This window comes from Lutjanus erythropterus, chromosome 15 (genome assembly GCF_056507025.1).
Source record: "Lutjanus erythropterus isolate fLutEry1 chromosome 15, fLutEry1.hap2, whole genome shotgun sequence".
NCBI classification, from domain to species: domain Eukaryota; kingdom Metazoa; phylum Chordata; class Actinopteri; order Lutjaniformes; family Lutjanidae; genus Lutjanus; species Lutjanus erythropterus.
Genome location: NC_139331.1, coordinates 1,509,379 through 1,535,782, shown reverse-complemented (window position 1 = coordinate 1,535,782; position 26,404 = coordinate 1,509,379). Strand labels below are relative to the sequence as shown.

General features: G+C 37.7%; 1 protein-coding gene across 1 annotated transcript; it reads right to left on the bottom strand.

Moving 5' to 3' along the window:
• Nucleotides 1-1,194: 1,194 nt before the first annotated feature.
• On the bottom strand, nt 1,195-26,391 carry ppil4 (peptidylprolyl isomerase (cyclophilin)-like 4). The gene is made up of 13 exons (XM_084736758.1): nt 26,289-26,391; nt 25,877-25,944; nt 23,881-23,945; nt 23,679-23,796; nt 22,569-22,711; nt 22,337-22,433; nt 20,530-20,646; nt 20,311-20,435; nt 20,123-20,189; nt 13,266-13,377; nt 12,988-13,084; nt 12,656-12,788; nt 1,195-1,620 (listed from the first exon to the last, which is right to left on the bottom strand). Exons 1-13 carry the CDS (start codon nt 26,356-26,358, stop codon nt 1,408-1,410), a joined length of 1,425 nt encoding a protein of 474 aa, XP_084592884.1. The 5' UTR covers nt 26,359-26,391; the 3' UTR covers nt 1,195-1,407.
• Nucleotides 26,392-26,404: the final 13 nt, after the last annotated feature.

Sequence of the window (26,404 nt, the reverse complement as noted above, 5' to 3'; positions counted from 1 at the left end):
GCTTTTTTGAGTTTGACTTATTGAGTATTCTCAACTTTTCTCTTGTTTTAATGGTGAATAGCTAAAAATGATCAAGAGAGAAAAGTGAACCTTGTGAAAGATGAGATAACAGGGATGATAGAGGAGACTGAAGCCAGACAACACATATTACTCAGTGGATTAAGTAGTGGAGTGACAAACAAAGACAAACATGGGAGTGTGTTGCTAATAATTTGTCACACCTTATTGTCACATTGTTCATAAAGTTGATGCGAAGTTCACCAAAGGTTTGAGCACATTTCCTCCCAAACTGCAACACCCCAGCATAACCAGCAGGAGAATCGCTTAAATCAAGTCTAGACTTTGCTTAGAGATTAGGATCATTTCCATGTTAAAGTTTTACAAATAACTAGTGATGCTTGGTTTTCTACTTAAGATCAAAATTAATCTTAAGTTCACTCAATAAATTAAGAACTTTTCAATATGCATCTTTCTTTAAAACTTGTAACAATGATAAAAATACAGATTAGTATACAGCTGTTAAAAAGTAACATGTTTTAATGCACTGATATTGTAAAAAAAATATACTGGAATATCTCCATACATACATGCTGTTGTACACATTTGGTTGCACCTATGCCTCTTTGGACTGTAACGGAAACATTCCTCCTGGTCACAACACGAGGGTGTAACAACTGATAATGACAGTTTTTAAATTTAGGAAGTATCTCTCCCAGAAAGAGCTTTTCATCAGTAACCATTTGAAGTTCAGATCAGTTATAAGATTACCTTCTGTCACATTTTATCTGATCAGTGTACACCTAAAACATTCAGCTAACACTGAACTGACAGCCAGAGATGTGTTAACTTTAAATTCACTTTCAGTTTGTGCAATGACACACTGTCATGTTGTGTAACCCTGCTCTATGAGGTGGGTGGAGGGAGACACCATTGAATTCCCTCAGTGCTGTGGAGACACACTCCACCCAGCAATTTTCCATGCTCACATTTTATGAATGTAGAAAACCCCCCACCTGTTAGAGACCAAAGTCAAAGGTGAGATATTAATCATCCACAAAATGGTTCTAAATTGGGAAGTGTGTGAGGGGAGGGGGAAGCTGCAGTGGTAATAGAGAACACAGAAGGAAGTCTGTCATGGAATTCAAATGAAATAACTGATTAAAAAAAAAAAAAAAAAAAAAGATAAGACAAGTGTCACTTTGGGGAATTTTGAACTTTTAATATACATGTAAAAAACATTTCCCAAACAGTTTTGTTCATCAAGACAATGTGACAAGGACCTGTTGATCATCTGTTTTATTTTCTAAAAGTCCAGTGATTTCAAAGGAAGCTGGTAGGTTTAGACTTGTGAATATTTAGATGCCACAGAATTCATGCTGCATACAGTTTATGACCTGTCTGTGGACCTCATCTGTACCTGCTCCTGTCTTTGTCCTTGGACTTCCTGGGGGAGCGGCTGCGGCTCCTGTCCTTGCGGCCGTGGCCTTTATCGCGGCCCTCCTTCCCGTGTTTGACCCGGGACTTGCCGTGTTTGTGGTCTCTGTCCCTGGAGCGGGATCTTGAGCGGGATCGAGATCGCTGGCGTCCCGTCTTCTTGTCTCGCCGGCTATCCTCGCTGTCCTGGAAATGTCAGAGAAAATGCGAGGGAGTGAGATAAAGACTATAGATGAGAAAGACAAACCTGTGAAAACGGGCAGGTTAGGTTGTGCTCAAAACTCTGGCTTGGTTCCACTGGTCTGGACAAGGGCTGGGTACAGAACTTTGATGCTTTCATGGCATCAACCCATCTTTGTCGATCTATCCAGTATTAAAAATGCCTCGTCATTCAATACCAAATTATATCAACAATAGACCAGCAGGAGACTGGAAACTGCTGTGTTTCAGTGTGACCGTCTCTGACCGGTGACAGGCCGGTTAGCGTCAGCTTACCGACTCTTTGCTGGTCAAATTCACACATATACACCACATGATGGTAATTACACCACATTACAGACACATGCTGGCATGAAGTCAGTGTGACAGATCCAAGAGCAGGATAAAGAGAAGACAGACAGTCTGAAAAATATATAAATTAGTAATGAAATTGGAAATGAAATCTCTAGTAGCTTTAGCCCAATTCTTTTAGCCTTATATTATATATGCACAAATTAGATAAATTAACATATTTGTGACCCTTTTACAGAGATTTAATTTCAAAATGTCAGATGAAAACAATCCACTGGCCTTTTGTTAACTTCTCTGTAGTATTGATTGTTTCAAAAATGGAATGACTGGCAATTTAGAGATTAAATCTGCCACCATTATCACTGTAAACTGAATATGTGCAGTTCCACAACAGAAAGCCTGACAGAGCCATGTCAAATGTATGACAAAGTATCCTATAATATCTCAGAAATATTATATAAGAGCCTTTCTAATAATATGGTAGTATTTGTCATAATGAGGATACTATAATAATATTAATTCTTCGGTGTAATGTAACTTTAATGTTCACTGGGTTTTGCTTGAAGATTTAACCACAGTTCATGATTGTAAATGTCTGTTGTTGAAGAAGGGTGTATAGAAGTTCATTATCTTGAGGTTTATATAACAAGTACATGTACAATTTCTACTTTATCCTAAATCATCCATCTCTGCCATTTACCAAATTAAATAAAAAAAACAAAAAACAAAAACATTTTCTATCAGTCTAAGCAAATAAACTTGTCAAAAAAAAAAAAAAGTTCTGAAATTTGTGTTTGGTCGATCATATCTCTATTGTCATTGTATTATTAGCATTGTGTCTTACATCACTGTCAAAGTGTAAAATTACAAATGGGTCTTGTTTGTTCCTTGTTACTGATAGAAAGTTCAGTAATCGAATCCCCCAAAACAATTCAAACCAACAGAGTCAGTACCAACAGGAGAATACAGTGTTTTTGACATTTGCAGGGAAATTTGGCACATTTCACTTTGGACACATCGACATAATCAGCTGTGCTGCTCATTCCACAAATACAGGATCCTTACAAATCATTGTAAGGGGAAATGAACAGGCTTTCCATTAAAAAAACATACAATGCTAATCATACAGTGACAACAGAGATACAGAGATATGATTGACCAAACACACATTTACAAACTTTTTTGAGGAGTTTTGGTCATGTTTTCCATTTTTTTCCCCAAAATGTGTGTTTTGCCTCTCTATTCCCACAAAACCTCCAACCTGGCGTGACCCAGTTTGTTTAGCATTTCTTTTAAGGTGTGATGAAGTAGCAGGTTAGATTCTCTGTGTCCTTCAACTTTGGCGCACTGCTGAAATTGCCTAGAATTGTGTTCGATTGTATGTCTATATCATTAAGTACAAGTATAACATTTTTAAAATTTATATTTCCCTTATAAAAGAATCGCGCAACCGTAAATATCAAAAAGGTCCTCATTTTCCTCTTTAATATCCTATCATAATAATAATTATTATGAAAAGGTATCTCAGGGCTATGAGACACTATAATAAATGAGTCAAGTCAGAATGATTAGGTATTTTGTGTAGGGTGAGCATGTGGTGCTCTGTTGATGTAGTTGGGAAGCCAGCTGTCACTGTGGGTGCCCACATTTACCACAGCATCTGCCTAGAAACTGACATGAGAATCTGTTTCCTGGAAAAAAAACTGTTACTTCCTGGAGAAACTGCTACTTTGTAGTTGTACCTCGTAGTGCACTGAGAGGTTTCCCCTGAAGATTCATTGTTTCCACAGTGTGAGTAAACACGACACCTTAGCTACATAACGAATCTAATGGGACTTTTTAATGTTTGACCTGTCACAGTAGAAAAAGCACAGAGATAAATAATAAAATGAATAAGGTCATACTTCTATTTAGCTGCCATGGCTATAAAGATCCTGGTATTTGTGGTTTCCATCCAAATTTAGCATAAATTATAACCAAATTTCCAGAAAATCTGTAAAAAATAACTGTCAATTAATGTGTTTCCATCCATTAGTCTCTTATGTGAATACTTATATTTTATATAGTTTTCCACACACAGACTCACTCAACTCAGTTTGACTCGGCCTATAAGCCCAGCGTGGCAGGGGTTTGTATTTTCATTACAACAGGGCTACCCACTTGAAGGTGTGTCTTTTGCCTTAAGACTAGCTTGAGGAGGCTCAAGTCAATAACAGATACCTCAAAGTACAAACCATGCCACACAAAAGAAACTACATGTGAAAGCAGAGAGATTCAGTTAGAAGCTATAGAAGCACTGAGAGCTGAACATAAAGAGTCTTCATGGGTTGGCCGCAGTCAATGAGACATCACAGCATCCTGCTTAGAGGCGGGTTAGGCTCACTTTGGCCAAACTCCAGAGTACGTTCATCTTGGGCATGGCTTGGTGAAGCGATAAAAGTGGTAATGGAATGCAAATCAGCGTGGCACAGTTTGACTCAGTGCAGCCAAAAGCACCAGCGGAAAAGCCCCATTAAGAGTTAGTGCAGCTTATAGCACCAATTGACCCATCCTAAGTCCAACCCCCTTTTAGCTCTGTGCTCTGGTACCTTTGTCAACTTTCTCTTTTCCTGTAAAAGCTACATATAGTCACATCTTAAGTTAGCAAAATGGAACGACTGGCATAGATTAGCTAGCTACGTAGCTATTAGCCGTTTTGGTAACATTAGCTGACTTAAGATGTGACTATATGTATATAGCTTTTACAGGTGCCTCAGCAGTCTTTTAACCATCTTCAAAATTTGGTTTGCTTTTCAACAGAGATGAGACGAGCACATCTAAGTACAGGAAACAGGAAGTTGGCTGAGTTACCAAGATTTCATGAGTGTTAGTACAGAGTGAACAGTATGGCGGAAAAATCTAAATATGTCCCAAAAAACTTTTAAATGAATGAATGTCATGAGGCAGACATGTCCTGTGCTTCAAATCAGATTCTACCCACTTAAAAAACATCTTCATATTTTGATTTTTGCACCTGGTGTTTACACCGGACAGATGGATGGAAACACTTACAGACACACTGCCATGGCTTAATGAGATATCTGAAAAGCGCCATCAATAATGTCACGAGTAACACCTGTGCTTTTCCTACCTGTAGTGTCTGCCCCAACTTCCTGATTGAAGAGGAAATGGTTCCAGTTATTTAAGGAAGTTATGACAACTCTTTGATGGAAGTGTTCAGGTAAATTATGAGACCTACTATTCACTGCATGTATTGTTTGCTATGTGCTGGTTGCTATTTATTAACCTCCTGATTTGTGTGCCCTGTCATGTGGGATTTTTTTCCTGCTCAGCTCCTTATGGAGCATATGGACCTTCTCACACCTACATCTGATCAGAAAGTATCTCATTACTTTGAGATGCAATTGTTAAACATGGTCTCATGATGAGAAGTTACCTTAAAGCATTGAAAGACAGTACCTCTCTGATGTCACAAAGTATTGAAGGAGTAATATGTAACTACTGCGTGTGAAAAATTGAGTAAAGCAGTGAGTTGGAGTTATTAGACTGTATATTAAATAGGCTGTAATTCTGTTTAATTTACAATCTATAGTTGAAGTGAGTTGTTTCCACCTGCCCCCTCCTCCCCAGACATAGCAGAGACAGGCAGGCTGCAGGAGCTCATAATGTGCAATACACTGTAAACTGACGATAAACAATGATAAGTCCCCCACTGGAAGTTAATCAGCTGTTTACAACTGTCTGTCAGTGTAAATTTAAGCTTGTTATCCTGAAAACAAAAGCCCACTGCTCTGCACACACTCTGGAAAATGAGTACAGTGGCTGCCTGTCTCACTGCCTGCCAAACTCCACTAACATTTTACTCAGTTTAAAATTTATAAACATCTACGCCTTCTACCAGCTTATTAATGATTTCTTACGACTCATAAACAGATAATCAGACTTCAAATTAATGCAGATTTTTTTGCCAAATGAGTATGGTGAAACAGACATATAAAACAGTTATTCCAGTCTGGAATAGAAATTTCAAAGCAGGAAACCACAGCTGTAGTGTTCCAGTGTTTCCTTGATTTCGGATGACACATCATGGTCATTTTATGACGTATTTCAGTAAATAATTACAAATGTCCTTCTTTCTTCAATTACTAGTTGTATTTGAGTACCTGTCATGACTGCAGTACACATGGTCCATACAACATGACAAAGGAAACTGTTGTCATGAAGAGCAGGTTAATCAAATATATTTGGCTCGTTAAGCTTTGGAATTCAACACAGTACTTAACTAGTCTGGTTTTCCACATGCATAAATGGCTTTCCAAAGGTTGTTGTAGCATAGTGCCACGATCACAACAAACTTTTTAAGCATACAGTCTTTGATTAGTGTTTACTGAGAAGCCATATTCATCTAACAGCACTGTAGGAATTCAGTTTCAACTAGGCATACCTGACTTGGGGGCTCATTTATAAAACTGTAAGTAGGATTCATCTTAAAAGATGACGTACAGATGAAACACAGAAAGTGCTTACGCACAAAAATATTCAGATTTATAAAACAAGGCATAGACACGTCCTACGCCAGTTTTCCTTTATAAATCACAATCAACGGAAAATGTGGCGCACCTTTTGCCGATGTCATGTAACGCCCATAATTGCCTAGAAATGGTCAATGAAACGCCCCAAATTAATATTCATTAACACTGACTGCAGAAGGACGATCGTGGCAAACACTGCAGGAAAGGCTAAAAAAGGACTCACGCAGAATGAAAACATTAGTGTTACGGAGGTTGAGACAAGGAAAATATGCTATATGGTGGACACACTGTGGACATTACAGACACCAGCATGTGGCGGACGCTAAGAATACTGCTGCCTCACACATACAACACTCACAGAGAACAATTAAAAAATAAGTAGTCTGACAGAAAAGTATAAACCAGAAAGCGCAGAGCCAGAGGCTGTGTCAGTGTATTTGTACCACGGATAGTGGAAAGACACCTCGTTCTTTTGATGAGAAACTTGGGAATCCTACCAGAGCGGAGGAGTGTTGAAGACAGAGAGGGGGAACAGAGTGAGCCAGATGCACAGGATGAGTCGGTAGCCGGCGTAATGGATAATGTGTATTCTGTTGTTTGAGTTGAGAATAAACCGAATGCACCAACACATTTATGTACAAAAATAATCAGGGCTTTTTTTCACATAAACAGTTTCTTCTTTCAGTTTTATTTGCTGTGTTGCAGCAGGTCAAAGGTGCTGCAGCTGTGCGCCCTGCACCTCCACTGCACCTTGGCTGTGCGTCTTTACCCTCCAGCAGTGGCCGCGTCCTTATAGAAACAATCGACTCCACGCATTTAAAAACAGAGATAATGCAACCTGAAAGCCATTAAAAACACTATATATCTGCAAAACTGGATCACTGAAAATGACATCGGTACAAAATGAATGCTGGTTTCCCGTGCCTGAAAAACTTTGCAGGAGATCTATGGACGGTCCAAAGTATGCATGGGAATGCGAAACCTTTTCCGCATAGTATTTTTCTATAAATCCCAACGTTTGCGGTGAAAAATGCTTACGCACATTTCAGCCCCATTTCCGCAATCTTTTTGTGCGCAGCAACCTTTATAAATCAGCCCCCTGTTGTCTAAGTTTTTTCTTTAAACTGTATTTTATGTCTTTTTGAACACATTTAACACAGTACAGTATATACAAATATCAACACCCATACACTCACACATATAAACAAACAAGTGCCATAACACTAATAACTTTAAATGGTATAATATAAATTGAGAATCTGCAAAGGAAAGAAGAGAGAAAAAGTATGGAAGGATTAAAACAAGCTCTTAAAAAAAGTTGGAAAACAAGTTATCATAGCACACGCTCATGTATAATGTACACTTGACCTCTATAGTTCTACAGTCTACCTATTCTACATCGTTTGCGGTTGTCTGTTATTAAGAGATTTTATAAATGGGAAATGAGCATTGAAAAATCTATACACCATTTGAAAAGGCATTTTTCATTACTCGAGTGTGTAACAACCTTTAGCTTAATGTAAAGAATTCAGATTTTAACTGAGAAATTTATGCTTTATTTTTGTTTTCCTGGTCAGAATGAGGAAATAACAAAACAATAAAACACAGGACAAATCAGCACCAGATAAACCAGAGTTTGCTTAAATCAGATCCAATCAGATTAGGTGTCAACAATATTTAAAACTTTAGCCTCTGCAGCTTTTTGCCATGTGAAACTTGAGTTTTACATGGCAAAAGGCAGCAGAGATAAAGGACTCTTACACAGACTGAAATCAAAAACAAACAAAACAGTGTGAGGCAGAAAGAATGAGGAAATTTGTACCCTGACTCAAACATAAACTTGGAGCTAAACTGACTCTTGGTATCATAATTGTGGCTCTGACAGACCTGTGGTCTATATACTGTAGTGTGCCTGCTGTAGACAGCATTCTAAAGATCTTGATTATTATATATGCTGACAAGATACATGGGGCTAAGCAATATATCCACATGCATTTCATTTTTTTTTTTATTAATTTATCATGTCTTGAGGGGGTTATACTCTGATATGTAAAGGATAATGAGGGTGTATTTGGCAATAATGACCTGCTAACTGTACATTATCCCACTTATTATATGCTTACTCACAAAAAGCCATCAATATCTTGACAAAAAATACTGATTTTAAAATGATTTTATTGCTCTTCCAGAGTCTATGTTCAGAGCTGCGTGCATAGCTACGGTCTGTTGTTCTTAGCAACGGCCTGTTCTAAAGTAACACCAGACCTTAGAATGCTGTAAATGACCAATCAAAATCTAGTATTTAAAAAAGCTATGAGAAAAGCCATGACCCACAAGTGCGTTATGGGCTGAGTATTTCTTCTTTTAAGGAGCAGAATATTTGTTTCACAGTTTGAACAAGATGTTTTTCGATGGCTAGATTGTCTCAACATGCTGTGCGCACACCATCACAACACACACACACACACACACACACACACACACACACACACACACACACACACACACACACACACACACAGTTCAGACAGTGTGCATGTGAACGTGGCTCCAAGCTAAGGATCTACAGTAAAGATTCAGGCTAAAAATATGGTGCAAGTAAAAATTTTCTAGTCGACTTGGCATGTTGGGATTTTAGGAGATTTGGATTACTCCGGCCGAACAGTATGGAGGCATCTTATGCTTTTATTCTGTTCTTTTCACATTTGAAAACTGGTCACCATTCACTTCCATTGTTTGGGAGATTCTGCAACACTGTTTTCCTGTGAAACTTCAGCAGTGTTTTGTGGACTAAAAACTAAACCCAACCTTAAATCAGCATGAGAGTGAGTGGATAATGACTGAATTTTCATTTAGGGGTGAACTATCCCTTTAACAGCTAGCCATCTAAGAGAGGGAAAAAGATGTATTGGCCACAGCTTAAATTAACCTGAGATTCTTTTTATTTTTCCTGCCTTGGTGAATTCCCCATGCACTGAAGTCCTTGCAGACAGTCACATTGTTGCCCATGTGTTGCTGAACTACTTCTATCAGGATGAGCCTGCTGCATATTCACTAGCTCAACTTCTTATATCACTTATTTAACACATTGTCCTCTTTCTGCAGGGCACTAGAGGCTGTAAATATGTTTTTAATGACAACAAGGAAACTGAAAATATCAAAGGTCAAAGTAAACAGTCTGGATAAGACTGAAGATAAAAGGCTGCCAGCCTGGGAACTCCTTGCATGTAAACAAAAACACTGTAAAACCGACTCAAGAACAGTAATAAGAAGTGGCAGTGAGCCCACCACTAACAGGAACAACAGAGGACAAGAGACCTCAGACAGCAGCTGTAACATCTGTGTGCCACAGTGATATTTAAGGTTTACGCTTGGATCCCACTTATTAATAAAAATGCAAGGGAAAAAAATATATATACATATATATCTGACTTTAGTATTTAAATTGACAGCCATTTCCACTATTTGTCTGGGTGAATCAACTGAGGAGAAAGCCAGATAGAGACTGTGTGTGTGTTTGTGTATGTGTGTGTGTGTGCACCCATGTGTGAGTGAACACGCTCCTGCATGCACAGATGTTCACAAAGAATCAGGTTTTAGTTATCAGGAACAGCTCTGTGTACATCACTGACTGTTCAAGTTATGAGATAGTTACTCAGCAACCATCTGGTTAAATCAGTAAACCTGCATGTCAGAAAAAAAAGATCTGAGGTGTGTGTTTGTTTGATTATTGTTAAAGTAACAATTAATGCAACAAATTTAAACAACTTAAACCTGCTGCTGTTATCTGCTTCCACTTTTACTTTTTGCTTTACTTCCTTTTTGACATCTTGATTTAACAGCCTTATTTCCTGAAGCTCAGTTGTTTTGTAAATGGTTTCATCAGACAGAAAACCCCCTAAAGATGTAATACTGCTCCACCCTAGGTGTTGCTTTAGGTGTGTGATGGACAGGTTCATTAGTTAGCTAGTTAAGAGCGCTGGTGACCTTTGGTAACAATAAATAGTGCAAGGATGGTTACAGCGGAAACCTGCATGCTTCCAAGAAACCTAGTCCAAATGAAAGTAAAACACATGTTCAGTGTTCAGATGTATATCTGAGGCCACCATAGACAGTCGTCACCATCACTACACTATTAAGAGTAAATATGCAACAATTAGTATCTGCCATTGTGCAGAATGCCTGTTTGAATTCAGACACAACTTGTTTACATGCTGCTGAAAGCTGAAGAGAAAAGATGCTTTCTAAGGGCCTTTAACACATTAACACAGTTTTTCTGAATGAAGGTCAATAATATAAATTACTTTTTATACAAATATATCCACAGACAATCAGAATGTAGGTCATTTCCAGTATCAGACCTACAAACTAGAGTGGTGAAAACAGTGATGAGTTTATATGAATCTAAAGTCAAGTTGCTGGGTCTGGGGACATTCTCACCCTGAAGAAAATGTTTGCGATTTTAATACACAAATGAAGCCTTTCGAGGTTAGAATATGAGAAAACAAAATACTTTGATTTAAGAAGAAAAGCAAAGCTTTTAGAAGATGGAGAACACACATGCTGTTCTTTTTATTTTTTAAGTCTATTTGGCTGCACCAGCATTTCATGAGCATGTTCCAAAGAAGTAATACAACAGTACAAGTAAAAGAACAAAAGTATTAGCATCAAGATATACTTTAAATATCAAAAGTAAAACACTAACTAATTATTAATAATTACACTAAGTTGATTTCAGAATTGGATATTAGATTAGACTAATGCCTGCATTAATGCCTTGATCACTTTAATATTGTAGCTGGTAAATGTGGAGCTAATTTTAATTTATTTATCTGTATTTTATATATTACTTTATATACTACTGGGTAACTTGTGGATTTCCCCCTGGAGACCAATAAAGCCTTGTTGATATAAGAATATCAGAGTTTATTTATTGATTATACGAAAGTGATAATGCACAGTCAACAGGTCACTGTTGTGAAATAAATCACAACAAGAAGTGGAGGATTATCCCACTTGTTACTTACAAAATTATACATTTATTATTATACATACACATTTATGTAACACAAAATATGAATTTTAAAATGATCTCATGGCTTTATTTCACAATAGTGACCTGCTCACTGTAGATTATCCAGTGTTCTACGGGGTTATGGAACAAAACCTACCTCACCTTAGAATGCTGTAATGGACCAATCAGAATTGAGTATTTAACAAAGCCATGTCATAAAACAAAATGTTAATCTGAATCTGCAAATCAACTCCTAACTGATATTGTCAGATAAATGTAGTGAAGTAAAAATTGTAATATTTGTCTCTGAGATGAGGTGGAGTATAAATATAAAGTAGCAGAAATACTCAAAAACAATCACCTCAAATTTGTACTTAATTACTTTCCACCACTTGTAACTGAGTTGAATGAAGCTAGTTAATGCTAGCTGGTTTGGCTAACATTATATATCAGGAAGGTGGCTTTAAACAGTCTGTACTTTGTGTAAGTTGTGTCGTTCTGTGAGGCAGTGGCTGCTGTGTCGTTACCAGCACTTTATTTGCTCAGGCTGGAGGGAATCAAACTTGATTCACACCAAAACTCTGGCACTTCACGGACAAATCATTCTTGTGTTCTTACATCATTTCCTCTGCGTGAGCAAATAAACGCTGCACTGCATCTCCAAACACTACAAGAGTAACAATGTATGTTCATGTTGTCTATGGAAATAAAAGCTTACCTCATGTTTTGTCCCACCCCTTTTTAAAAATTCTCTGGATCTACACAATTCATGAGAATGACCTGACTGACACTAAAAAAAATGGTAATTGTTGGCAGAAGGCAAAAGTTTACAGGTGTGATTATTTCCGTGGTCTTCTTCATCTTTTGCATTAACTGTGTTTTTCTAAACATTGATTTGAGGTTTTGTTTGACTTGAGATGATTTGCACAGTACATCAGTCTACAGCCACATTTAGAAAGAAAACGGACTCCAGATCAGGTTCTCTGTAACTTAAAGATAAATACTGCATCACTGAGGGAAAAGCAGAAATAAAAATGCAGCAGTGGGAAGTGCACAGCAATCTACTCTTTCAATATTATTGGGAGGGTATAATACAATATTACAGAATTTTTGCATTGGCTTCAAACATTTCAAGAGTGAGAAGGGCGTGACAGAGTGAAAATACCTTGTGCTTTTTGGACTTCCTGCTGTCCTCATCATCTGAATGATGATGGTGCCTCCTCTCCTTGTGTTTCTTCTCAGAGTGCCGATGGCTTGTCGCCTCCTCTTCCTCCTCCAGCAGCAGGTCATACTTGGAACTTTTGGGAAAGTTACGGAAATCTTCAGGAAGTTGAGAAAGTCAGTGCTTAAAGGTCTGCCAAATCAAACTGAGAGAGAAACTGTGGAACATCAACCACCACAGAGGCTGTGCAGTTAAATCCTGCAGGCTGATACATTGTGACATGAAGTGGGTAAAAGTGGAAGATTAAATTCCAGCCTATTAACACACAAGGATACTCTTGTTTAGGTTTCACTTGATCCTTGAGAGCCAGTTTGGATCGATTCTCCACGTCCTTCTCGTAGGCTTTGAAGTCATCTTTAGTGTACTTCCCACCTGGGAAACAGACAAGGCCAAGAGATCAGATCTCCACTTATGAAACACAGAGTTAACGTAAGTTGTATAAAATACAAATACAGAAACTCAGATTGAAGTGGTGTGACCTGTTGTTAAAGATAGAACAGAACAAAAATAATTACTCAAAACATGTTAACCACCAAGGCTTCAGTGGGAATACCTTTCCCTTTCCATTTGATCTTGGCAACCGACTGGCTGAAGTCTACATGAATGCGACGGTCATCAATGAGCACATTGTCCATTTTGAAGTAGGCCTTTTCACAGTCTTCTTGCTGTAAATACAGAAAGCATAACACTTAAAGAACTGTGATGGAAGTGAATGTCCTATGGAAACACATCATGTAATAATGCCACTAAAAAATAGTTTACATTGTTAGAAAAGAGGTTCCTCTGAGTGAGTAGAAAGAGCAATAAAACCAGAATTTGATCTTGCCAACTGCAGTTCTTAATACAAGATCTCCAGCTAACAATTTTCTTGATAACTGTTTATTCTAGATTTGCCCTGACACTGATATCAGTATCTGAAATACCTCTGATATACTCTATCAGGTATTGGTGAGTATGTGAGTCTATCACTTAATGCCCTGAAATGGGAACCTGCTTCATTCAAATAGTGTTCTGCAGGCCAGTTTTTTTTCTTTTTAACCTGAGCCAGGCCATACAACGATAACAATCATATCACATCTGTACAGTAGGTTAGTAGTATACAGCTGTTAACAAATAATCTGTTTTTTGTGTAGATTTCAGCATCTTTTAATGCACTGTTATGGAGCTGGTCCTCAGTATTGGCTTATTTGCAGAGTTCAGGTAATGAAACTGGAAAAACAGTGGTATCAGAACATCTCTACTTTAGTCCACAATATGTTTTAAAGAATTGTGATAAATGTAAATCACAATGTCCAAGGTGATGTCTTCATGTTTATTTTTTCCAAACAACAGCTAGATTCCAGATGTAAAACAAAGAAGAACAAAATCCTTGAACTGGGGAGTTTTTGCTTAAAAAATGACATTATTAGTTGTCTTCTTAGGGCTGAGCAATATATCAATATTATATCATATTGGGATATATAGTATAAGTGTTGTCTTTTCCTGGGTTTAAAGGCAACATCACAGTAAAGTTGTGTATTTTCTGAACACTCACAGCCTATTACTGAAACATACAAAAGAAATTTACTGATGACAGGTACCAATAATTCAAATAACCAATGAACTGACAAAATGTGTGAAGGAAAAGGGGACATTGTTTCACTGTGTGGCCATGTAAAAGCTTTCTGGGAGGAAATTAAAACAACAATAGAAAAAATTATCTCAAAAGACCTTTTTTGTTGTAGGATTCTATTCAAAAGGTCACAAATATACCAAGAGTGAATGAATAATGATAGCTATATGCTTTCTGCATGCACTGTTTTGGAAAAAGACAAGCAGACCAAGTGTCACATAATGGATTTGGCAAATGCTAATAATTTTTCCTCTGCAAGAAAAAATAAAATCACATACAAAGAGGGAAGTGAGATTTATTTTAGAAGGTTTGGGGATCATTTCATTTGTTTGTGAAAGTTATGGAGCTAAAAGAGGAAGAGACTTGACTACTGACTGATGTAAACCTTGCAGCATGGCTACTATGAGCTTAAATTAAAAGACTATGAAAATGATTTTGAAATCTATGTTTAAAAATTATTTTGTTTTTTTTATTTATTTGTTTATTTATTTACTTTATTTATCTTTTATTTCTTTGTTTTTTCTTGTTTTATTTATTTATCTGTATGACTGTGTATTTTTGTCATCTATGCCTCAGTGCAGAAATGGATTGTTGAAGCACACATCTGTAGGTTTGGATTTGTAACTGTATACACATGTGGGCTTAAATGTGTAAACTGTTAAATAAACAAACAAACAAAAAAAAACACACCATGAAGTGACGTCAAAACAGGTCATAACTTTGTTATCCACTTAACATGTAGTACAATTTTTACAGAAAATCAGCAAAAGAAGATGCTCAATAATGTGAGGATAAAACTATGCAAAATGACTGCAATTATGTAATAATTGTCAGACCTCATCAATATACATTAAATTTAAACTACAAAAACAAAACTCAAGCTCAAAACATGTGTTATCCTACAGAGAAACGTTGTTCCTCGTTGTTCTCCCAAAACTCACCACTCACACACCAAGAAAACCAATCAGAACAACTTCAAATGAGAGTGAAATCATTACAGTGTTTTTCTGCAAGTCATTTACTGGAACAACAGAATGAATCATTTCCTAAAACATCGTTCACTTGGTATCTGCTATCAGATATCTAAGAACAAGTGTGGCCTTCCTTGACTGTTTATAGAGGAGATATTTGATGAGAGGTGCCAAAACCAATGCTTCAACCAGACACTCAGTTTCAACACAGAGAGGGGAGGAGTGGCCTCTGTGTCCAGTGTCACACTGTGTGTTAAACAAGGTCATAATACCTGCGGACAATGTAAGTAAAAGGCATCTGTCTGCAGCAGGAGTGTATGAATGAATTACACTGTGGAAAAACCCTTTGCTGCCTTTTATCTTTAATATTCAGTACAACAGCAATCATCGACATGATATGGCATAAAATGATTATATGACTGGATGTCACAGGTAGAAGTCTGAGTGAAAACACATCTTTATCTAAAACAAACTGCCCAGCGCCCTCTAAAGGTTTAAATATTTAGAGCAGGTCAACATGTCCAGCACTATCATTCATATTATTGCTGTGCTCCATTTCTTTTAATTTACAGTTCATTGTTGAGAGGACATTGTTGTTCAGAGGACTGAAGGCCAGGAGCAAAACCTGCACCTCGGCATAAACTGACTACAGAGGACTACAGATAACATTTTAAAAATGAAAACCGTCCATAACTCATCTTTCTTTGAAATTCTTTGTTTTCAAATGAACTGACTAATTAACTTATTTACTAGACAAGGATTAGCACCAGGTCTATGTATATTTCAGATAAATCAGATTTGTCTGCATTTAGCTGTTAATGCTTACATTACATTAGAAAGAGTTCTGTAACTTTTAGAGTCTGACCAATACTAGATTTTTGGGTCCGGTGCCAATATTAGGCAGGCACACACACAGGCATGCACGCACACTCCTTCATTAGGTACACCTGCTCAACTGCTTGTTAATGCAAATACCTAATCAACCAATCACATGGCAGCAACTCAATGCATTTAGCCATGTAGACACGGTCAAGACCAGTGTTTCTCAACCCTGGTCCTCAGAGCTCACTGTCCTGCATGTTTTAGATGTTTCCCTGCTCCAACACACCTGATTCAAATGATCAGCTCATTATCAGGCTTCAGCAGAGGCTTGATGACAAGCTGACGACCTGCTGAAGTTCAAACCAAGCAACAGAATGGGAAAGAAAGGTGATTTAAGTGACTTTGAACATGGCATGGTTGTTGGTGCCAGATCGTCTGTTCTGAGTATTTTAGAAACTGCTGATCTACTGGGATTTTCACGCACAACCATCTCTACAGTCTCTAGGGTTTATAGAGAACAGTCTGAAAAAGAGAAACTATCCAGTGAGCGGCAGTTCTCTGGGCAGAAATGCCTTGTTAATGCCAGAAGTCAGAGGAGAATGACCAGACTGGTTTGAGACAACAGAAAGGCAACAGTTACTCAGATAACCACTAATTACAACCAAGGTATGCAGAAGACAATCTCTGAACACACAACACATTGAACCTTGAAGTAGATGAGCTACAGCAGCAGAAGATCACACTGGGTGTCTCCTGACAGCTAAGAACAGGAAGCTGAGGCCACAATTCACACAGGCTCACCAAAACTGGACAAAAGAAGACTGGAAAAACATTGTCTGGTGTGATGAGTCTTGATTTCTGCTGTGACATTCAGATGGTAGGGTCAGACTTTGGTGTAAACAACATGAAAGCATGGATCCATCCTGCCTTGTGCCAACAGTTCAGGCTGCTGCTGGTGGTGTAATGGTGTGGGGGATATTTTCTTGACACATTTTGGGCTTCTTAGTACCAACTGAGCATTGTTTAAACACCACAACCTGAGTATTGTTGCTGATCATGTCCATCCCTTTATGACCACAGTGTTCCATCATCTGATGGGAACGTCCAGCAGAATAACACGCCATGTCACAAAGCTCAAATCATCTCAAGCTGGTTTCTTAAACATAACAATGCTATCACTGTACTCCAATGACCTCCACACCAAAGTCACAGGGAGTCACTGGTGAGTGGCTAAAGAGCTGAAAGTGCAAACTTTCACTGGTACTTTTAATTATAAACTATAAATAAAACTCCAATTAAGAAAAAGGATCAAAAATACATAAAATGCTGTCTATAAAACTATATAAAAAAGAGGAATTTACATTATTCTCTGTAAAGACAAATATCACCCAACATATGGACTGGTATAGTTGTGCTAGGCCAATATCAGACTGATAATATCAGCTGACTGATGTATCTTTCTGAAATCACTCAAATGTCGGATTAATGAACATAAACTGCTTATACGTCTCTACAGGCAGAATGAACAGCATATTTAAGCACTTTTAGTGTGTTTAGCCCGATATGCAACTTTCTATGTAACATTTTGAAGTATAAATAAAAAATCCCAGTGTAAATCAATTTATTTTCATTGTGAATAAGAAAATGATTGGAGGACCACACAGCACCATATGAGAAGTCACATTTGGCCCACAGGCTGCAAGCTGAGTATCACTGACATAAGGGTGTCATAAATGTATAAATGCATACGTTTTACCACGGTCAAGTAGCCCTGGAACAAACAAAACAGAACCAGTCATAAACTGAAACCAGTGCCATTCCAGTTTTACTTTCATGATGGTCAGATAGCCAACAACATGCAATCAGGTTGATGGTGAATATATGATGTTTATAACACTTTCACATCTCTATGATAAGACTTATCTATCATGATGACTCAGCAGCCCATGTGATGATTATCAACACGTCAGTTCATGAGTTCATGACTTCCATTATTCACATCCTGTAGGGGGTTTCCAGCCATCACTTTTTTTATACATATACTGGCTCTGCAGACAACTAATAAAAATATTATGCATATTGCTCAGAATAAAGCAGCACAGTGTATACTTGGTATCCATACAGAACAAATGTAAACAAAATGCAGAACTGTTTATCTTGGCTAAAGGTAGATGGCAGATTTACAGTTCTTCTCTGCTCCTTGCTCAACTTTATCAGAAATATTTTAGTATTATATAAACAGTTATGTCTGAGCTCAGATAACATTCACACCAGGCACACAACAGGCGGTAGATTTACACATACCCAAACTCAAGACTAGTATGCTGAAGAACAGTAATGTCCAGAGCTATGGTTATATGGACATCTCTGAGCACATTGTCCAGGACAGCAGTACAGACTGCTTTAAAATATTACTTAAACAACATCTTCTGATTAAACAGCTCTTATCATCTAATGATTCATAGCTGACAAATAGACATGTTTAAAAGAGTCAACAATCTATAGGATCTGATCAAATACAACAGTACAAATGGTCAAATTACATAACTTATTATATAATTTTGGGATGTATCGCTATAATGAAATGATGCAGCAGAATGATGGAAGCACTATGAAATCTTTTAATAGATTTTTGGAGCTATGGAGGCTTTTCTGTCAGCTCATTTTTAATCTTGTTTTTGATTCGGTTGTAACAGGCCAGAGCCTGTGCATTAACTTAAATAAGAGCTATTTGTATTCATCTGTATCCCTATAGCTACATAGAAATCCTGGTCCTGTTTTGTGTTGTATTTTGTTGTGTCGTATTATTTTTGTGGTGGTGGTCATGTACAGCTGTCGTCAAAAGTTTACATACACTTGTAAAGAGCATGTATATCATGGCTGTTTTGATTTTCCAATGATTCCTATAACTCTTAATTTTCTATGATGGAATGATTGAAACACAGATGTCACAAAAAACCAATCATAGATTTTGGTTCTTTCATAATTTTATTACAGGTCTTCTGGAAATCTGCTGGGTCAAAAATATACATTCAGCCAGGTTAAATGTCCCTTGGCCATTCTCACCTCAATTAGGCTCTTTTAGTTGCTATCCACAAGCTTCTGGTTGTATCTTTGACCACCCCTCTCGACAGAATTGATGCAGTTCAACTAAATTTGTTGGTTTTCTGACACGGACTTGTCTCTTCAGCACAGTCAACAGGTTCTCAATGGGACTTAAGTCAGGACTTTGGGAGAGGATTTGACTTAAATTTGAATTTGGAAGTTACCCTCCTATTATTCCATTTACATTCTGTAACGCATCAGTTCCACTGGTAGCAATACCATTTTTAGTGTCTTCTTAAGTTTCCCTGATTGCACATATTAAAGTAGTGGTTCAAAAGATTATGCTCTGCTGGTTATGTGTGTCTGTTGCTGCTGTATGTAAATGTGCTGACAGACCTGCCCTGTGCTACACTGACTTTTGTCTTTATTTTATAGAAGTATATATTTATATACTTTAGTTTTTCTGCCAAATAAATGCTATTGAGATGCTTAATCCAGCCCTTGTCTGAGACTGAATCTCATTACATGAATTAATTAACCTACATTATGAAGCAGACTGTTCCTCAGGACTACACCTCATTTTCATTACTATTTGAAGCCAATAAATACATCTGTTTTTTTTTCACCATGAAAAACAAAAAAAATACCGTAATATAAATTTCAGGTCATATCGCCCACCCCTATTGCTGACCCTGTCCACAGCAGTGCATTGCTTAGCTTCCTTCTTCAAACTGGGGGCGGGTCGACCACCATCTACTGTAGATAATACACTCACTCTGGATACGTATTAATAAAACCCTACTCAAAGTAATCCAAACTATCCCTTTAACACACAGTCATGAGATTAACATTGATCTTCTCATCCCACACTCAGAAAGTGAATACAGCCCACATTCTTTGAATATGCAATTGTAGTGCTCATAAACAGTTTACGTAGATATTGTAGGTCACAATGCTCACCTTTTCAAACTCAATGAAAGCGTAACAGAGGGAATCTCCAGTCTTCCAGTCTCTGATGATCTCACAGCTACACACAACAGAGTAACATGGGAAAGTGTCGATATCAATTCAATTTCCACATACACAAATCATTTCTAAACATTTAGAATACAAACTGGTATTATATAGAACTTGGAGGTCAGCATCACCTTTTTATGGTGCCAAAGCGAGAGAAGATGATTTCTAGGTCCTCGTCTGTGGTCACTGGGTTCAGTTTGCAAACAAACAGCACATTCTCTGGAGGCTTCACATCAGCATCTGGGAGATCACCCACCTGGAGGAGTGTATGACAGAGGAGTGTAGAAATGTCTCAGACTATATCTTAAGTATCCTCAGTTAAAGAGTGAGGGCAGATTTCTTCTTCTCACCATCTCCAGCAGGATGGCCTGAGTCTTGGCTTCTTTCTCCTTCAACCTCTCCTCTAGCTCCTCAGCTCCTTTCCCTTCTGTATCGTCGATCACTTCATCTGCTCCGATTCGGCCACTCTGCACACCCGTGTTAGAAACACTGGTAGTTATTAATACTGTCACTTGAGATATATATTAAGTAACAATGTATTAATAACTTTACTTTGATATTTTAAGAGTTCTCAAGGTTGCACCAACAAGGATTCATGTGTGAACCTGATTAAGTCATGGTTTAACTTGAAATTATGGTGCACCAAACTTGAAAAATTTCAATATAGAAAGATTCAACCTCAGTTTAGTTTTTACTCTTAAAGCTAGATGAAATTTAATTCTGTTGCACCAAAAGTTTAAGCTCCGATTTAAAATGTGATTTGGTAAGTTTAAACTAAAGAGGTTTAACATTTAAAGTGGCTGCCTTTTTTAGATGGACTGAGCAAAATAATCAAGTTTCTCGAAGAAAGCTAGCCTCGCAGCAAAGCCATCATGAGTAGGCTAACCATGGCCAACTAACTTTTTAGCTTCACTTAACTATTTGTTAACTTTTTAGCAAGCTAGCAGACAACATAACATTTAAATGAGAAGTGTGTGATTTCCAGTGGCATCTAGCGTTCAAACCTTAGATTGCAACTAAGAGGATTTACCCCGACACCGCCCCTCTCTCACCAAGAGTACGGTGGCCGTCAGCGGACAAAATGGCGAGCGAACGCTATCTCATAACAAACTATAATTATGTGTGTAGGATGAATTACCTGTCCAGCAGAAAACAGGCAACCTCGGCGTCACTTTGAAAACGTTTGTCCACCATCAGCGATTTCCATCGTGTAAGCGCTATGCCGATGTTGATTTGTGTTTTTGCCATTTCCTGTCATGCTTGTGTTTACTTTCTTCGCGTCTCCGCTTCTTGGATGACGGGGATTCACTGTCCGCTGCTTTTTGTTCTGGTACAGTGTATGTATGATCCTCCATTTGTCAAAACTGTGCCAGTCAAGGTTCACAACGCTAAATGGTCTGCCAGCAATCACCCGCGTCTATCCTCCCCGTCTACTTCCGTGTTTACGCTGCGGCATCTACATAAGGTTGTCATAGGCTTCCCAAGACTCACTGTTAGTGCAGTTTGTCCGCTCTGCGATGCCGTAGACGGCGCAGGATGATGATCTCCGTAAGTCGACTCGACAGTATGTAACTATAAATGGCTATTTCTAAAGTAACAGGAACATATAGATTATGAGTTTACGTTGATTGCTAATAATAAATAACATACTTATATATATCTCATTTATGTACATAAATTCCTGTAATTATTACACACTGGTCCTTTAAATAAACTTTTTAGCATGCTAGCAAACAATGTGTATTTTTAAAAAACTTTTTAGCAAGCTAGCAAACAAAATTTAACCACATGTAACAAATGTAACTTTTTATTAATCTTTTAGCACGCTAACAAACAATGTAACTTTTTAGTAAGCTAGCAGAAGATGTAAAGAGGTAACAGCACTAAAATTTATTTTTCATCTATTATTTTAATTTGGGTAAACAAGCGTCGGGATATCGATTTAACTTTATTTAATTTCAGTTTACATCAACAAACCTGGATTTACTAAGGAAAGATTAGTTTTCAACTGTGCAACAGAGCTCTGCGTAATTTTACTTAAAACCTAGTTTTGCTTAACTCTAATTTGAAATCATCTCAGATTAAAGTCTAAATCTTTGTTGGCACATCCCAGTCTCAGAGCTTTTGTCAATGAATGAAGAGTAGCACTGCACTCACATCTAGCTGCTCTCTGGTGGGCTCAGGTGATCGATCAGGTACTGGCAAGTCAGGAGGGTCATCAAAAGGGTCGTCCAGGATAACTGTGTGGTTTATCCTGCAGCAAAAACACATTCTCATCTAATGATGGTAAAACTTTATGCCCTGAAGTGTTTCTGATAAATAATACATGCATTCAGGAACACAAAGGCTACTACTACACCAGCTACACAGGCAGTTTGTATTTGTTCACCTGATATCCTGAAATGGGACAAAGTCCTTGTCCACAAAAGTCTCATTGATTTTGGTCAAGACGTCCATGCCTTCTGTCACTTCCCCAAATACAGTGTGGACTCCATCCAGGTAGTCCAAGTTGTCAGCCATGGTGATGAGGAACTGAGGGCAAGAATGACACCAGATTAAGCACGTCATTGTTCTGTTCGTAACACAGTTGGATGGATTTCCATACAGTTCAAAACTCAGATATTCAGTTTACTGTAATAGAGGACTAAAGAAACCAGAAAATATTCACATTTAAGAGGCTTAAGTCAAAGAATTAGGACTTTTTTTTTTAAATGTCTCATAACGATTTATCAATTATCAGCATAGTTGGTGATTAATTCAATGACTGATTAGTAATTGTTGCAGCTCTAGATCTAGTAACTACTTAACCTTAGATATCCCTCATGTTCACACTAATGTTGGCAGAACCAGTTTCAGGTACTAGTATACACCTTTTAAACAAAATAAACTGCAAGTTGCCCTCAAAGCACAGTCTTAAATTCCCCTTGGAGATTATAAAGCCATATTGTTTTTTGTGATTCTTGTGACTGTGTTTATTAATTCCTTGTTTATAGTGTAGTTGTGTTGATTCTGGTTTCATTTTTGTGAATGTTTCTTGTTTGCAGGTCTTTCTTGGAAAAGAAATCTTAATCCCAGTGACACCTCCTGATAGAACAAATAAATACAAACATCCTGCAGGAATCTGACCTGTAAATTAGAAACGGTTTATAAAGAAAACAAAAGGACCACTTAGTCCAACTAATACAGCAAACACAGCAAAACTGGTGAGATCCCAGAGGGAGTCCATGGTTCAATATAAGATAATATTCACTTGATTAATGGCAAATATTTACATTCCATATCCATGATTCTATGTGACATCATAGTCTTTAGGCTTTCTTCAACTAATCTGATTTATACAATAAATTATATACTTAATTTAATTATTTTCATGTTGGCTGATTGAGAGAAACCATTAAACTAGAACAAGTAAAAACTGGGCATTTTCCAGTGGTTCCTTCTTTGGAAGCTTTTTGAAATTTACAGGACAAACAACAATGTGAATATACATTTTATTCACCTGAGAACCGTGCTGATCGTTTCCATTGTTCACCATGGACACTGTCCCCTTCTTCCTGTGTTTGATGCGTGGGGCTTTCTCTGAATCAAAAAAGCGAGCCTGGTCCCCATAGAGTTTGCTAATCACACACAGAAGAGAAAATTTGTTCAGTTTTCAGTGCCAAAACAAAAGTCAACAAAAGTGTTGGTGAAGATGAACTGACCTATAGACAGAGTCTCCACCGCGGCCTGTCCCAGTAGGATCTCCAGTCTGCACAATGAAGTCTCTCTGAGGAGGAGACAAACACATTGTTAAAGCATGTTTAACACAGTGTCCATCTAAAGGACAAATGGAGCCAGTATCATAATGACAATATGCTCTAGACCCTGACAGACATGTTTATATTTGTACAACAGGGGCATCATTTCTAGCTTGTTGTACTGTGATCTGGCTAAACTTTTATGTTAAAGGGATAGTTCACCAAAAATGAAAATTCAGTCATTATCTACTCGCCCTGATGCTGACTGAAGGTCAGGTTTAGTTTTTTAGTCCATAAAACACTGCTGAAGTTTCACAGAAACACAGCCTTACAGAGTCTCCGAAACAATGAAAGTGAATGGTGACCTGTTTTCAAATGAAAAAAAAAACAACAGAATAAAAACATAAAATGCCTCCATACTGCTTGTCTGGTGTAATCCAAGTCTCTTAAAGCCCACACATGCCAAGTTGATTTGACAGGTGTCATTTAAGCCATGTTTTTAGCCTGAATCTTCACTGTACATCCTTAGCTTGGAGCCACGTTCACATGCACATGCACACCAATTGAACTGGGTGTGTGTGATGTGACGGTGTGTGAAATGTGCTGGGGTGATTCGTCATTGTAATCTATGTCATCATTTATGAAAATATGTCGATGATCACTTAAAGTGTGGGAGTATTTTAGACAGAGACACAACAGCTTGGCTCTCTTTAGCTCTTGGCAGGACAAACTGCTCCACACAAGAGCTGGAAGTGAAGCACCAAGCAACCTGTCCTCCTGCAGCTGCAGCATCGTCCTGTTTACTTTCTGCCAGCACCCAAACATGATATATGAGGATCATTAACACGTGGAACATGTTTCTGTTAGTAGAAGTCACTTTAAATAGATTTACTAAATGCTTCTTCATCATCCCTGTGTTAAAAGTGATGTCTGCACTGCTGCTGTGAACTTTACACAATGTGTCATCTAACAGTGTTATTTGGCCACTTTATACTTTCAGTTCACTTTATCAGCCACATATGAGTCAGAAATGGCTAAAACTAATGTTACAGACTGTCTGTAATTCATTTCAATAATTTTCCCCATGTTGATGCAAAAATACTCTGTCAGTGATCATCTTACCTTCATATGACACCGGTGATGAAAAAACTCCATGTCATAAACAGTTTTACATCAAAATACTGATTGTCCAGTTTCAGTGAAGGGTTGACAGTGATTACTGATGAAATAAATCTGCATCACAGCTCCTCTTGATTTGGAAATCAAATTTGCAAATTGGACTAACTTTAAAATATGCCACTATTATTATTCTAATGTGCTTTATGTATCTGTTTGTCAGGCTTATGGTTGAATAAAATATTGAAATATTCATGAGACAAGTTTCTGATATTTATTTAAGGTAAATTAATTGCTATAGAATTGATTACACACTTAAGCCCTAATTCTTAGTGGTAATCGATCGGTAATTGATTAATCCTTCACATCCCCAACTAACACAATGACATTTTTGATAGTGTGCATAATAAGCAAATAATAGAACAGCTCAAACAGATATGACAATGTCCAAAATCTAAGATATCAAGTTTCATATGGATACAATATTGATATATTACCCAGCCTTGGCCCTTCCTCTTACATCCCTAGTTTTTACATTTTTTGTACCTGCACGGGCAAATACTCATTATTAAGCATTATTAAGCATTATTAATTAAAAGTATCTACATGTAGACATGCAGGTTTTTGGGGCTCCATAGTTGAGAGGTTCAGGATATCTGTGCGCCATAAGTAACCTGACTTAGCCAAATTTAGCTCATATATTTGCACTGGCCTAAACTTTAAGAACTGGGCTTTTCAGATTTGGTCTGTGACTATATCGCCCTCCGCTGGCCAGTCAACTGAAAAAATCTCAAGACTGATCTCTAGGTGTTACAGTAGTTTTCAAGAGAGCATTCAGAGTTACCTGAACATTGTGGATGAGGCAGTAGTTGTAGTACTTTATCTTGCATAATTTCACAAAGTTCAGGCAAGCTGCAAAAGAAAAGCGCACAGAGGTTAAAGTTACACTGACAGTCATTCCATTTGACCACAAGCTAAATAGCTGCTTACTGTTTTATTAATGCAATAAAACAATAAGCAGCTATTTAGCTTTATGAACTTCAGGCTAAATATGTGTGTGTTGGTTTATTTTCCACTTTTACTGTTATTTTTGAACCGTTTGGTAACGTTAGATAAACAAATGAATAGGCGCAGGCAAGCTAACAGCATTAGCTTTAGCGACTTGTTCCGTGACCCAGCTTGTTAACAGCTCACTCAGCTAGCAACCAGTTCTAGGAATTAGCAGCTTTTCTTTGAAAGTATCTTTATTTTCTTACTTTTGGGTCGTTCTTCTGTGAACAAATCGATTACAATATCGCCCAACGTCGTTTCAAGGAGCACCGCCATGCTGACGTTCCTGATCTCGCGAGAATGTGTGGAGTGTGGGGATTTT